This window comes from Trichosurus vulpecula, chromosome 2 (assembly GCF_011100635.1).
Source record: "Trichosurus vulpecula isolate mTriVul1 chromosome 2, mTriVul1.pri, whole genome shotgun sequence".
NCBI lineage: Eukaryota > Metazoa > Chordata > Mammalia > Diprotodontia > Phalangeridae > Trichosurus > Trichosurus vulpecula.
Genome location: NC_050574.1, coordinates 279596873 through 279610998, shown reverse-complemented (window position 1 = coordinate 279610998; position 14126 = coordinate 279596873). Strand labels below are relative to the sequence as shown.

The following is a 14126-nucleotide window of genomic DNA, read 5'->3' as shown; positions in this document are numbered from 1 at the left end:
TCAAATAGGCTAATTAACACCTAGGTACATTACATTCTGTTACTTAGTATATACTTACTTGTATAGATGTTATACAACCCCAATAGAACGTTAGCTCCTCAGAGCAAGGATGATTTCATTTTTATCTTTGTATCTCTCATACCTAGCAAAGGACCTTATACAGGGTAGAACTTTGCTGAACCGAACTAAATAGAAGTATGAAGGAAAAAATAAAAGAACTTCTTTCACTTCAGACTAGTTGCTACAAAGGATGATCCCTATAATTATAGATTCATAGGATTACAGGTCTAGGCCAGAGAGGGACCTTGGAAGCTATCTAATCCACTTCATCCCTTAATTTTAGAAATGAGGAAATTGAAGGGAGAAGTGAGTTACCCAAGGTCACACTGATGATAAAAGACAAAGCCAGGACACAAAACCCCAGGACCTCTGAATGCAAAGCCAGTGTTCTTTACACTGTCATACGCTGCCTGATCCTCTTCATTTAATTGATTTGAGGGTAAAAGTTCACAAGGTGATATTAATTTTATAATATAAGAATGAATAAATCAAAGACAAGCAAAGATTTCAACTTCTGATCACAATATTAAAAGAAACATTTTGTGGGAAATCAATAATAGACATTAATGAACAGTCAAGGCCACATCTTCTTTATGTGCTATAACAATCAATGAAACCCCTCCTATCATTCTTATTTACATGTACCATCCGTGTGTGGTACAGCTAGGTCAGCCAGAAGGCAGAGCTCAACAAGACTCAGTCATCTTCCTGAGTTCAAATCTGGTCTCAGATACTTACTAGCTGTGTGACCCTGGGCAAGTCACTTAACTCTGTTTGCCTCAGTTTTCTCAACTGTAAAATGAGCTGGAGAAGGAAATGGCAAAGCACTCCATTATTTTTGCCAAGAAAACCCCAAATGGGGTCACTGAGAGTTGGACACAACAACACCACTCTTTACTTTTTAGCAATCTAGGGATTCATGTTTTCATAGAGTCAGTATGACATATTGGAAAGAGAGATGGATTTTGAGTCAGAAGACCTGGCTTCAAATCTTACCATAGATGCTCACAAGCTGGGCATCTTGGGGCAAGTAAATTACTTCTATTCTCAAAACTATTTTTGCCATCTTTAGAATGGAGATAATAGCAATTGTTATTAACCACTACCTAGAAGGTGGTTGTGATAAAGCATGCTGTAGACTTTAAAGCACTTCATACAAATTTTCCTTAGTGTAGATAGAACTCCCACTCATGTAGAGTATACCCTCGCTTCCAAGAACAGTGTTTTTAAATGCACAAAATAAAATAAATAGGATTATTAAGGAAAACAGTTATATCCAAATAGTTAATGAAATATAAAAAAAAAAGTTCAGAAAGAGAAAGAGAGACAAGGGACAGAGAGACAGAAACAGAGATGGGAGGGAGGGAGAGAAAGAGAGCATGGAATAGATGGAAATATAAGACTTTTCTGCCTTACTGCATATTACTCTCCACACACTCTCCACACTACCAACCACAATGGAGCATATGCACATGCATATATACATGCATGTATTTTACACATGAACACACATGACTTCTGCCATTTAAATATTACCCTGCTATCCTCATTTGTATTTCTTCTGTATACTCCTACTGTGGCCCTCTCTGATCCCCATCTCAAAAGTTACAGCCTCAGGGCTGAACTGCAGGTAAACAGAGGGAATCAGATAACAAAGTTATTTTATCTAAACTTAGGTACCTTGTGCTCTGTGCTCAAAGACTGGGGACATGGCTCTATTCCCCTCCTAGAGAACAAAGTGGCTTCAGCTCAGCCTTTGTAGATCTTCTGAGGGCCATCTCTATTTGCCTCATCTCTATCTTGCCAGTGGACCCAAATGGCTCCAGAGGACAGAGTGAAGCTGGTGGCTTTGCACAGCCCTCCCTCACTTAAATCCAATTCACTTGCACGTCATGGCATCACCTCTGTGATGTGAGAACAAAGGACAAACAACAACAAATGCAGCTCTTTCAGTTGACCTCAGCCGTCTTGCTTGTTTCAGGGTGTACAGCTACTCTAGAGGGCTGATGAGGCTGGATATATAAGTGCTGGATAAGGAGACCACTTCAGTATTATTTCTATACTTCCTCTGTGAAGCCTTCCCTAGTTGGTCCCCAGTGCACCATTCCCCCACAAACACCTTCCCTTGTTAATGCCTCTGCCCTCTTCCAATTACCTCATATTGACTTATCTGTGAACAGGCTCTATACCACCCTAAATAGCATATGACCAACCACTTTGAGTTCCATTTTGTCAGTGTCCCTCACACAATGCCTACAATGTAGCAGGCACTAAATTTCCATTGAACTGAATATTATGAAATTCTAAACATAGAATATTATTTCCCAACGATTATGAATAAACAGGAGTTTACTTCAAGTATCTGCAGCTGAATGAGAGATCTATGTACATAGTTAGGGTTTCCGGCAAATTTTTGTCTTCCTGACAGTCAGTGACATGAAACATTAGAAGGATAACTTCAAAAACCAAATTCAAATCTTCATTTTGTTTCTGGTGAAGGCAGAAGATAGGCTTGATAAGTTCTTGAAACCTTCTCTAATTCAGTAAGCAATGAAAATTATATTCCAAGAAACATTCTTGCATACTGTTTTGGATAGCCAGAATATTTCTGGGCAAATAGAGACATTCTTCAGTTTATAAAACAAAATCATTATCTTGTAAGATCAATTTTCCATCCCTTAAGTCAATATTTAATAAGGTATTTCTAATTTGCTTCATAGTAATGAGGATGACCTCAGTATTTTAACTATTTTAATATAATAAATTATATATAGATATATATGTAGATATAGATCTATATCAATCTATCTCTTTTGCCAATATATCATTTGCAGTATCGAAGAAACGTGACCACTTTGTGATATGGAGAGATGAAGTTTAAAAAAATTCAGAACAATTTCCAACAGAAAACAAAAAGTTTCAGTGGGGAGGCAAGTCGCCTGCCTTCTGTCCCATCAATCCATGAATTCTCAAATTACAGATCTTCTGTTGTTTTCTGACACTTCCGTTTTGCAATGTAAAATAGTGTTTTCTTTAATAAGAATTCTTCAGAAAGCCCTGAGGCTCTTCGCCTTTGTTTGCACAGCCTGAGAGTTTTCATTTAAAGTTTTCACACTGTTTTTAAAATTTTCCATTTTTGATTCTAAATTAGTTAGGCAAAGTCCATAAACATCTATTTTGGCTCCACATTTTAGATAGATAGAAAAGATGGATAGAAGTGTGTGAAGAGAAATCCTTGAGATCTCAATAAATGAGGCTGTTCCAAACAACCTACCTCTTTTTCCTCCCTCCTCTACAATCATATACACAGGGAGAGGTTAAGTCACAGTTCTCTGTTTATAAAAATCCTCACTCTATGAAGTCATGTTCCATTATAAAATAAGGGAACTTGTCAGAAAATAGGTTCTCATTCTCTCAGTGATACCTTTTTGTTCCAGGAGTCCTAGAAAGCAGAAATAGGCAATAAAACTGCAAACCAAATAGAAAGATATAATAAAATTGGAATCATTTATATTAAGTACTAGTCAGCAAGGCCACAGTGTATCAGGATTGATACTGGTTGGTTTCATTGGTCATCATTTTGCACCTAAGAACAGACTGAAGCTTTCATATTTGTCAATTCACTTTATTTTACATACTCTCAATGCTAAACTATAATTTTTTCCTTTTGTTGTTCCAAGTCCAAATTCCAGTTGCTTCCTGAGGAAATTTTTTAAAAGATTAAAAATTGAAACTTTTCCATTGACTTTTATTGAACTGACAATGAATTAGCTCTTCATGTCAAATCTGTAAAACCAAAATTTAAAAAAAATTTGATTATCTAAAATAAAAAGATTGAGGAAGAAGAGTGCAGATGGTGATAAACAAAAATATTAAAACTTGTCTGAGTAGACTTGTGGATTTTGTCTGTTATCTTTCATCCAACTAAATTCCACCTGATTCAGGTGAAATCTCCCTTGACATTCTTATCAACAATTTTTGGGAAACTTTTGAGGGAGATGTTTTTCATGGACATAAGATGCACCTCTGTAATTTACTTTATGTATAATCTTTGTATAGTCTTGTGGATTGGGGCTATGAACAAATCCTATATGATCCTGTTATTACCTAACTAAATGAAAAATGTGGATAATTCAATAGGAGAGGAGCTAGAGGGCTCTTAAATTACAAAGCCATCCTTGTACGTAAGTAACAGCATCCTGAGACCTTTACAGAATGTATACAATTCTAATGTAGAAAACTATGAACTCCAGTTATGTTCCACCATTTAGATAATTTCTCTGTTGTCCAAAAAATAAAAGCACTGTCCCTGGAAGCTCTTATGATAGGGGACCCACTTCTGCATTTTTCAGTTTTTAGAAGGATTTTATCACTATCTTGGCATCCTCAACAATGTGACATAAGTAAAGCATGTGCCCTGTTCCCCCCTCCTACTATATTAGAGATGTTCCCCTATCCAAGTCTTCCCTAGTTTTTATAATCCTGCTAGAGGACTAAGTAGGATTAGAGGGAATCTAGCTTAGATCTCATTAGCAGGGAAGGAGAAAAAGGACTGGTAACAGCTGTCAAGATCAATATATGTGAAGAACCAATCATTGTTAAGTAACTAATGTTGGAAACCATAGGCTGGGGAGAATGGAAACTCTTTAGGACTGAAAGTGTGAAAGAGATTTACAGTAGGAGACTTAGGATCAGGACAGAACAGAAATTTATCTTTGGTACTCCTTGTTCTTCAATATGATGGTTTGCTATTCATGAACCACTCACATGGATCTATAGCTAAAATGGTTATGGTCATCTTCTGGTGAGATGCCCACCTCTTGAAGACAGCATATGATATATTATTTAGGAATCGTTACTAAGTAAGAGAGCAATAGACTGGATGTAGAGAAGAAATGGGGGAAAAGTCCTTTCCTTTAACCCTGCCTCTGTCTAAATGCCTAAGGAGGAAGGGAAGCCCTCAGTTAAAAGGATTAGATTTTGTCTTCTATAAGGAGATTATAACATTGGCAGGACATACCTGGTAAATAGCACTCCCCTACCTTTAAGAGGATTATGTGTGCCCAGGCACTGAAGTCTGAAGTTAGAGGTTCCTCAGGCATAGGAAGCCAGGTAAGGGCAGAAAGAGATCAGTGAGAGACTATAGCTAGCATTTATACAGTGTTTTAAGGTTTATAAAGCACTTTGCTACATGTGATCTCATTTGGCACTCACCACAACCCTGTGAAGTAAGTGCTATTGATTATCTCCTTCTGACAGATAAGGAAACAGGCGTCTTAGAAGTTAAATGAGTTGCCAGCATCACACAAGCCATTGAATGTCTGAGATGGGACTTGAACTCGGATTTTCCTGAGTTTTTGTTCTCCAAACAAAATAGTGAACTTTCTTTGTATGAAAAGGGAACATCTCCCCTTCCTCTTCCCTTTCTACTCCAGGAATAATATGGTGATTGGAATGCGATAGCTTCAACTGTCAGCTCTACGTGCACGACCTCTGAAGCTGTTGCTTAGCCCTGCAGTTGCTCTGCTTTCACTGTGGGGTAGAATGAAGCTCTATCAGTTTTAAGTATCCCCCTAATGTGACCCCCTTAAGATGGGACTTAAAGAATCTGGGATTCCTTCGGCACAGGGGATTTTAGTTAGGCGATAGTCCGGGGTGGGGGGGGGGGGGGCTGTTGCTTAGGGATACTAAGAGGTTAAATGAGGTTACCTAACTTTCCCAGAGAGACCTAACAAGTAAGTGGAGGCCCAGGTCTTCCAGAGTAGAATGCCTGCACTTTATCCATTATGATTCACTGAACTAGGAGGCAGGCAGAAATTCTCTTCTTCCTTCCACTTTGGTGGAATTAGAATGTATGTCAGTATTTGAGGATGATTTGGAAAAAGCACATGACCCATTCCAAGAAGGACAAAGGATGGGGAAAGAGTTATGAAGGGAAGGAGTACAGGCAGGTCAAAGAACCATCAGGAGTGAGAGGGTAAAGGGAAGTTAGTAGAAATTCTGTCCTATACAGATTAAGAATGATAATAATAACAAGATTAATAACTCACATTTTCAAAGCATATAAAAATGGCTAATGTACTTTCCTCATAACGAGCCTTTGTATTGTGATGAATGAAAAGCCTGAGAGAGAGACTTTCTGGGTAATTAATAATCAATTTATTAATTAGGCTAGCAAATAATCAACAAATTGATTGTCAGTGATCTCTTTTTAACCAAAGAGTCAAAGACAAAACCACGGAGATCCCTGAATGCTTAAATACCTTTGGAAAAGGAGGTGTCCCTGACAGGTGAAAACCAACTATGACTGGTGAACAATTAATGAGTGGGTAGGAATATTAATTAGGAGGGGGGCTAAAAGTCTTCAGCTCTTCCTGTTGAGAACATGACTTGATCATGAGACTCAGCTGCCTCCAATAATACGGACAAAGGAATCTATCTCTACCCAGACCATTCTGATTGGTTTCCTCCTTCATAAGCTGGGTCACCCTAAATTCTAATGGAGGGTTCCAAGGACATGGGATTATTTCCCAAGGTCAATAATTCACCTAGATTAGATTTTGTTTGTAAGGTCTTCTAGTTGGGTGGGGTCCCACCCAAGATCTTGGAGCATGTATCCAGAGGATTTGAGCAATTTCATTGATCAACAATATCCTTCAGAGTCTGACTGAATGACGCAAGGGCTGGTACCTGAATGAGGAAGTAGAAAGGAAAAACCATAATCTCGATTTGACAATTGGCTATTAATATAATAGAAAATAATAATTTGTCAGTATAGGTAGTATAAGTATTAATATGGCCAAATAATAATTAGGAAGCTGTGGTTCAAAGAAACTAAATGACTTTCTCATTAGGTCATATGCTAACAAGCAATGGAGACAGGATTCTAACCCATGCCTCCTGGTTCCAAGTATAAAATCCTGTCCATTACATCAAGCTGCTTCCGCTTCACCATGCTACAAGAGTCATACTGCATCTTACATTTATCCTGAAACATTTTTAATAGTTGAAAAGGTCTTTCATGGATTTTCTTTTTATTTGAACACCACAACAGTGTCACGAGATTGGTAGTACAAGGGTTATCATCTCCATTTTACAGAAGAGGAAAACAATACTCAGAGAGAAGATGTGAATTGCCCTAAGTTACACAACCAGTAAGTGATGAAGACAACATGATAACCGGAGTCTCATCTAATGGGCTCTTTCTTCTCTTCAACACTTAGAAGGACTCTTTTAAGGGGAAAGAATACAGGGCTTTTATCCCATGTGGCTGCAACTTAGAAAGAACTGCTGGTCATTAAATAGGTTGAGAGTAAGTCAAGGAGCCTGATGCTAGAACCTCCAGTTCACTCAGCCAACAGAAGCAGAAGAGGGGGGTGCAAATTTTCCCCAATGGCATCATCTGCACTTGAATATACGGGAGATACAGAAATTTAAAAAAACAGGAGAGACTTCTCAGGCAATTATGCATTTATCTTTCTAGTGCCCTTTGTTGCATAAAAGTCTGAATAAATGCCCAAAAAGTCAATAATATCAAGAGCCAAGGAGAAGCAACAATTACAAAAATTCTCACTAATTAATCCCATCATTTATGAAAGAGTATGGCAGACCATTTGATGGTCAGAAAAGCAAAATAAATATATTCTTACACAAACCAATTTGTCACTTTTACCTCAGAATTTTGTTTTGCCAATTTAATAGTACTAATTTACAGTAAACTTTATATAGCCACATTTCACATCAGCTAAATTTCTGACTGAATAATTTTGCAACTGAATACTGGAACAATATTTTCCATTAGTAGTTTACCATATATGTTATTTCAGAATTCTTCTACCATGTGATACAAAATTGCTCCATAATCAATAAAAAAAAAAATCACTATATAAACTATAGATTAAAATGTCAAGTGTGTGAAACAGCTCAAAGGAAACACAGGATGAGCAAGTTTGGAGTATCCACCCCAAATGTTCACAGGGACTGTTTGTGCCCGACCTGTGGTAGAGCATTCCAAGCTCATAGTGGTCTGATCAGCCACAGTGGGACACACTGAATCTTGACTCAAGCATAGTGATGTCATTTTGGTCCTCTTTGAGAACAAAGGACAACAACCAACCAAAAGGAAGGGGGAGTGATCACACAATGGGGTGCTACACATAGGTTCAGAGATCCAGAGAGCTAGAAGGGACCACCTCAGAGACCACCTAGTCCAACAACCTAATTTTTACAGATGAGGAAACTGAGACCCAAGGAATGTAAGTGATTTGTTTAAGGTCACACAAGGAATGTCAAAGTGGCATATACAAGTTTCTAGACCATTAAACAATATAACTGATGCTTAACAGCTATACATCACACTTACTCTCCAGAATTATTGAGAAATGAAGTAATCCAACTAAGTAAAATTTCAAGATAATAGGAATGTATACAAGTGCCCACTCTTTAAAAATAGAAAAAGAAAACCTTCAAAAAATGGAAACCTTTCTAAAATGGATTACTTAAAACCTGGACATCTTAAGTAACATACTTAGAATATAATTTAATGGAATCCAATTTTAACATCATTTACATACTGTATCCTAATAGAGAAATGTACTCAGGACCTATTATAATATATAGGGTTGTTCTTCCCACAAACATGGCCCTATATTGGGATTTCTTTAAGGTCCTTATGTCTGCTGTTGGTGTTTTGTTTTGTTTTGTTTTGAATGGGTCTTCTATCCCTCCGATTCCCTTCAGGCTCTCAGTTGTCACTTCTCCCTGTTGTCAACATGTCTGGATCTAGCAGCAATCCTACACCCTCTCTTGTATGTTGTAGGCAGGAAAGCAGATAACCAAGTTCATTCTAATTACATCTTCAGTAAGACTAAGTATGCTGACTGAGAGACTGAGGGGCTCTCTTATGGGTAAAGTACATGAGCTTTGGCACAAACACTTTGTGAAATCTATTTCTGACTCCTCAGAGGCTTTTCTGGTATGTGTGCTTATTTCCCCACTGTAGACTGTTCTGGATAACTGAGGTTGCCAGATATGACTTCTGAGTAAGCAAGGTATTAAAGTAGCACCCATGCACAAAGGCCATTAATGCAAGACTTAGGTTCTTTTTTCCATGTGAGCAGAAATCTTTCTTCAGTTATAATTATTTCTCCTAACTGTTGATTAGTTTAATTCTGCTTTCTTACTTATCAAACTCAGCTTTTACAGTTCTCTGTTTTCAGGTATGCAAATAGAAGTCCATAATTAATGATTAGGAAATGACAAATCTACATACACATTTTTTCTTCTCAATAATGCATTCAATAACGATTTAAAATTTAAAAACGATATAAATCACAGTCATAGTCATAATAGTATTTTTTGTTTCCTGTTCATCTTTGCCACAAGGCCAAATAAAATCTGCATATGGGGAAGGAAAAAAGAGGTCAAAAGAAAGGAAAAATCACCTTTGTTATTTTGCCTTTAGAATTTCTAAACATTTTTTTCCAACATCTCAGTGAAATAATCCATTTTTCCAATACTGCAGGCATTCAAATGATTGTCACTCATGCAAATAATCACTTACTTACACTATATGAGTTTGGTTTGGATAAAGCAAATTACCATTTGAAAAATAACTGAAAAAACACTCTGGGCTAAGACCATGTTTTATGAACCTTAGGTTGGCCACAATATTTCTTAACCTTTTTCTCCTTAGTCTCCTTTTAGCTAGATTTATCTCTGGTAATGTGGCCTAAATTAATAAATTATATTCAATTTCTGCAGGTGTTTTCACCATTAATTTAATATAAAATCTTGCAGGAAAATGCCATCAGATGTACATAAATCTCAAAAATTCAAAACTTTATTAGAAGTTCCATTACAGTAATAAATCAAATGCTCTATTGCTTCCTCAGTTAATACTTACATTTTGCCTATAATTAATATACATGTAAAACTCAGATACTGCTATCAAAAAATGAGGTGCTTATGTTGTACCAAAAAACAAACAAACAAAAAAAAACACCTCACTCAACTCTACAAACGTGACTCAGCTAATCAGTGATTAAAAATTTTAAGGAAACTGAGGTTCTCATTGCACATAAAGAAGATGGTAGGAAGAAAATCTAAAAAAACCAAAGAAATAATAATAACGGTATTCATTTAATTTTGTTTACAATAGATTTCTTTAAAAAATCTCAAACGGCCTTTGACATGGGTATCAATGTTCCCATTTTACAGACTGCAAATGGAGATTCAAAGAGGAGAGGAAATTTACACAGGGTCACATGCTAGCAATCCATAAAAGGAAGCCAGAAGATCAAGAACACATGTTACCCAGAACATGAGATGAGATTAGATGAGTACTCTGATTTAGTACAATGTTATATTTATATTAAGTGGGAGTGGAAGATTAATGACAGCACTAATTGGGAAGGAAAAGTATCCTGGGTTGAATCTGGGAAACTTCGCAGTCTTTTCTTTTTTTTTTTTTTGTTTTTTTGTTTTTTTGTTTTTTTTTGCAGAGCAGAAGGCAGGGCAATTGGGGTTAAGTGACTTGCCCAAGGTTACACAACTAGTAAATGTGTCAAGTATCTGAGGGCGGATTTGAACTCATGTACTCCTTACTCCAGGGCCAGTGCTCTACTCACTGCACCACCTCGCTGCCCCTTCGCAGTCTTTTCTATGAAGCTAAGCTGTTCCCTAACACAAAACATCATCTTTTTTAACACCAGTATTCTCCCAAATATGTTACATGGCTCAGAATTATGGAACACTATGACAAAGAAATAAAACTGAAGGTGAACTAAAGGAAAGTAGAAGGTTATAAGGTAAATACAAAAATGCTACAAAAATATTGTCAATGACAATTTGTATGCATGAAAGACATCAGCAAGGAAGCAGGAATGCCACATAAATAGAGAGAAGTGTAACAAATGGACAGCTCACGGGCTATACTGGTACCATGAAATGTCCAAAGACCTTCAGCACATGGGATTGGGTAGTGATTTCATGGAAAGTCACAGATCTTCCACTAACTGTGTGACTTTGAGAAAGTCACTGAACTCCTGAGTGTCTCAGGTTCCTGTGAAATGAAAGAATTTGGTGAGATGACCTGTAAGCCACCTCAAAAATTGTAAGAGTATACGACTTAATGATGAAATGTGTTTCAGTCACTGGAAATAACATAAAATAATATACTGGTATTATTTTATGTAGATAAATTGGGGAGGACTGTTATTAAAACAAAATTCACATGGGTTCAAAAAGTGTACAGGGTATGCTTGCATTAACACTAAACATGGCATGTGCTGTCATTAAACTGTTCCACCTTCATTTCAGCAAAAATGAAGCCATCTCTGCATTCTTTTTAGGAATATAATCAGTTGCAAAACTGTGATATCTCTAGCTAGTATAAATCCCACCGAAGCAAAGTTCTTGTTCGCAAGGGAGGAGTGTTCCTTCTGATAGGAAAAACAATTGTGCCAGGTTTAATCAAAAGTGAAAAGGATCTCCAGAATGTTCCCTTGGAGCCACATAACCCATTGCTAATTTCAGGATGGGCTGAGCAGCATGGGTAATAAAAAATGTCCTTCTTAGTAACAGAGAAAGAGAGAATAGCTGTTTCAAGTACATGTAGAGCCCAAACCACACAACTTGACTCTCCATTAACATGATGTTCAGTTCTAATCACTTGCCGGTAAATAATAAAATAGGTAAGAAGAAAAAGGATAAAAGAAAAAAAAATGACAATTACTGTAAAACAGCTCGAGGAATGTAAGGTAATCTCAGCAACCAGTTTTAACGTCCATTTGAATTTCCGGTCACTCTATTAATCTGGAACTGAATAGAGTTCTTACTCTAAAAGGTACCCATATTTATGCAAGTAGGTCAGTGGGGCTAAAAAGTGTTAGAAAATGATCTTTTGAAACCAAGTGATAAATGAAGAAACGAAAAAGAAATGCCAGGAAATTTTAAAAGCTTGCCTCTAAATATACAAGGGAGAAGACAAATAATGCTTTACTACTCGCTTTTATTCAACCAATATAGATTAAGTGCCTACTGTGTACAATTATCTCTGCTAGCATTACTCACTTTATGTTGGATTGGTTTTTAGATGAGACAAAATCTTTGTAAATCATGGTATGGTGAGATTCTTTCACTGTGTCTAAAAGGAATGGCTAAAATATGGCAGGATGTACCACAAATTTCTACAGATTTGAGACAGTAATTTATGATATAACATTGGGAAAAGAGTCAAATGGACTGACCTGCTCACATCAGGAAACCTGATTGGAAAGTATAGAACTTGGCACTTGGGTCTGATGATGCTTTCCAGATTCTTGGGTCTGTGGTCAGGAATCAGCTTCATAAATTTTCCAATAGAAGTAAGAAATGACTCCATATTAAAGGCAGAATTGAAAACCACGACATCAGCCACTAAACTGCAAGGAGAATCGAAAGGATAGATGCAAATGATATGACCATATTCACAGTAGGAATTTTAAAATAAAGTTTTACTTATGTTTTTTATTTTTATGTCACAGTCATTTCTAGTTATACTAGCCATTTCACCTCCTGCCTCCACCTTCAGCTGGTGAGCCTTCCCTTCAATCAATCAAGAAATATTTATTATTCAACTATATGCCAGTCACTCTGCTGTGCAATGGAGATGCAAGTATAAGGAATGAAACTACCCATGCCCACAATGAGTTTACAATCCATACTTGCAATGATTTTCCAATCATTCTGGTGTTTGAGGGCAGGGAGTGGGAGGAGGCGTGGGGGATGGAGATGACAAATACATATAAAATATATACAAAATATTTAAATACAAGGTTCTCTAGCAGCTGGGGGCAATCAGGAAAGGTTTCATACACAAGAATGGCTGAGCTGAATCTTAAAGAGAGAGATTCTGTGATATAGAGGAAGAAGCACTTTTAGGCATAGGGAGTGGCCAATGCAAAGACAAGACAGGGGATGGAGTGTTACTTGTGAGGGGTAGGAGGACTACAGATTGTCAGAGGGGGAGTAATTTTCAATGGAACCGGCAAGATAGTAGGACAAGGCTGTGTATGACTTAAAAACTTTAAAAACTTATATTACTGTTCCATTAGCTATCATTAGGAAGATATTGGAACTGTGTAAATAGGGGAATCACATGGCTAAATCTCCACTGTAGGAACGACAATCCTCACCAACAGATTCTCCACTTTGAAACAAAGGAAGGGTAGTGTATTCAGAATTGTTTTTATAAGCCCAGGGTATTTCAATCAGCATTTATTTTTTAAAAAATCTAAAATTTGCACATTACTTTGCAACTATTTATCATCATTTTTAATTAAAATATTCTTATTATCTAAAGGGATATGGCAAGCTCAATTTTATTTTGAAGCAGGGAGGGATGAAGTACGTGGAAGTAAATTACTCCATGAGGTCACACGGCATTACATTTTGTTTTGACATAGCCTTCATTTCCTGCCTATATGCCTTGCCTTTTCCCCTGTCTAAAGTCTTTCCTTGTACCAAATCATTTGATGAAAACGATCATAAAAGAAGTTTATAAAAGTTTTATAAAAACGGCCCAGTAAAAATGAACCAACGTGTCAACTGAGTCCTGATAGCATAAGTAATACTCCACCTGGCGCAGCTAGATGGCATGGTGGATGGATAGAGTGCTGGGCCTGGGATCAAGAAGACTCATCTTCCTGAGTTCAAATCTGGCCTCAGATACTACTAGCTGTGTGACCCAGGGAAAGTCACTTAGCCCTCAGTTTATTCATTTGTAAAATGAGCTAGAGGAGGAAATGGCAAACCACTCTTTGCCAAGAAAACCCCATATGGGGTCATGAAGAGTCAGACATGGGTGAAAAAATTTTTAACAAGAAACATTCTATAACCATAGTCCCCCGCCTCTGCAGAGAAAAGATGGAGGTACATTTTTTTCAGCTTATCTATCAGGCCAGGCTTCTTGGTTGTTATAATTACATAGCCTTCAGATTTTTGTTTTTCTTTCCATTTACATTATTGAAGGTATTTTTCATCCTCTTTAGCTTACTTTACTCTGTATTAAGTTTATGTAAGTCTTC

General features: G+C 37.0%; 1 protein-coding gene across 4 annotated transcripts in view; it reads right to left on the bottom strand.

Moving 5' to 3' along the window:
* The window catches only part of GTDC1 (glycosyltransferase like domain containing 1), a 351898-nt gene that overhangs the window by 213217 nt on the left and 124555 nt on the right, over positions 1-14126 (bottom strand). For all 4 annotated transcript variants that reach the window (XM_036746192.1, XM_036746191.1, XM_036746194.1 and 1 more), the window contains exon 5: positions 12309-12482. In XM_036746192.1, coding sequence (XP_036602087.1) covers positions 12309-12482 — 174 coding nt within the window. The remainder of the gene's footprint in view (positions 1-12308; positions 12483-14126) is intronic.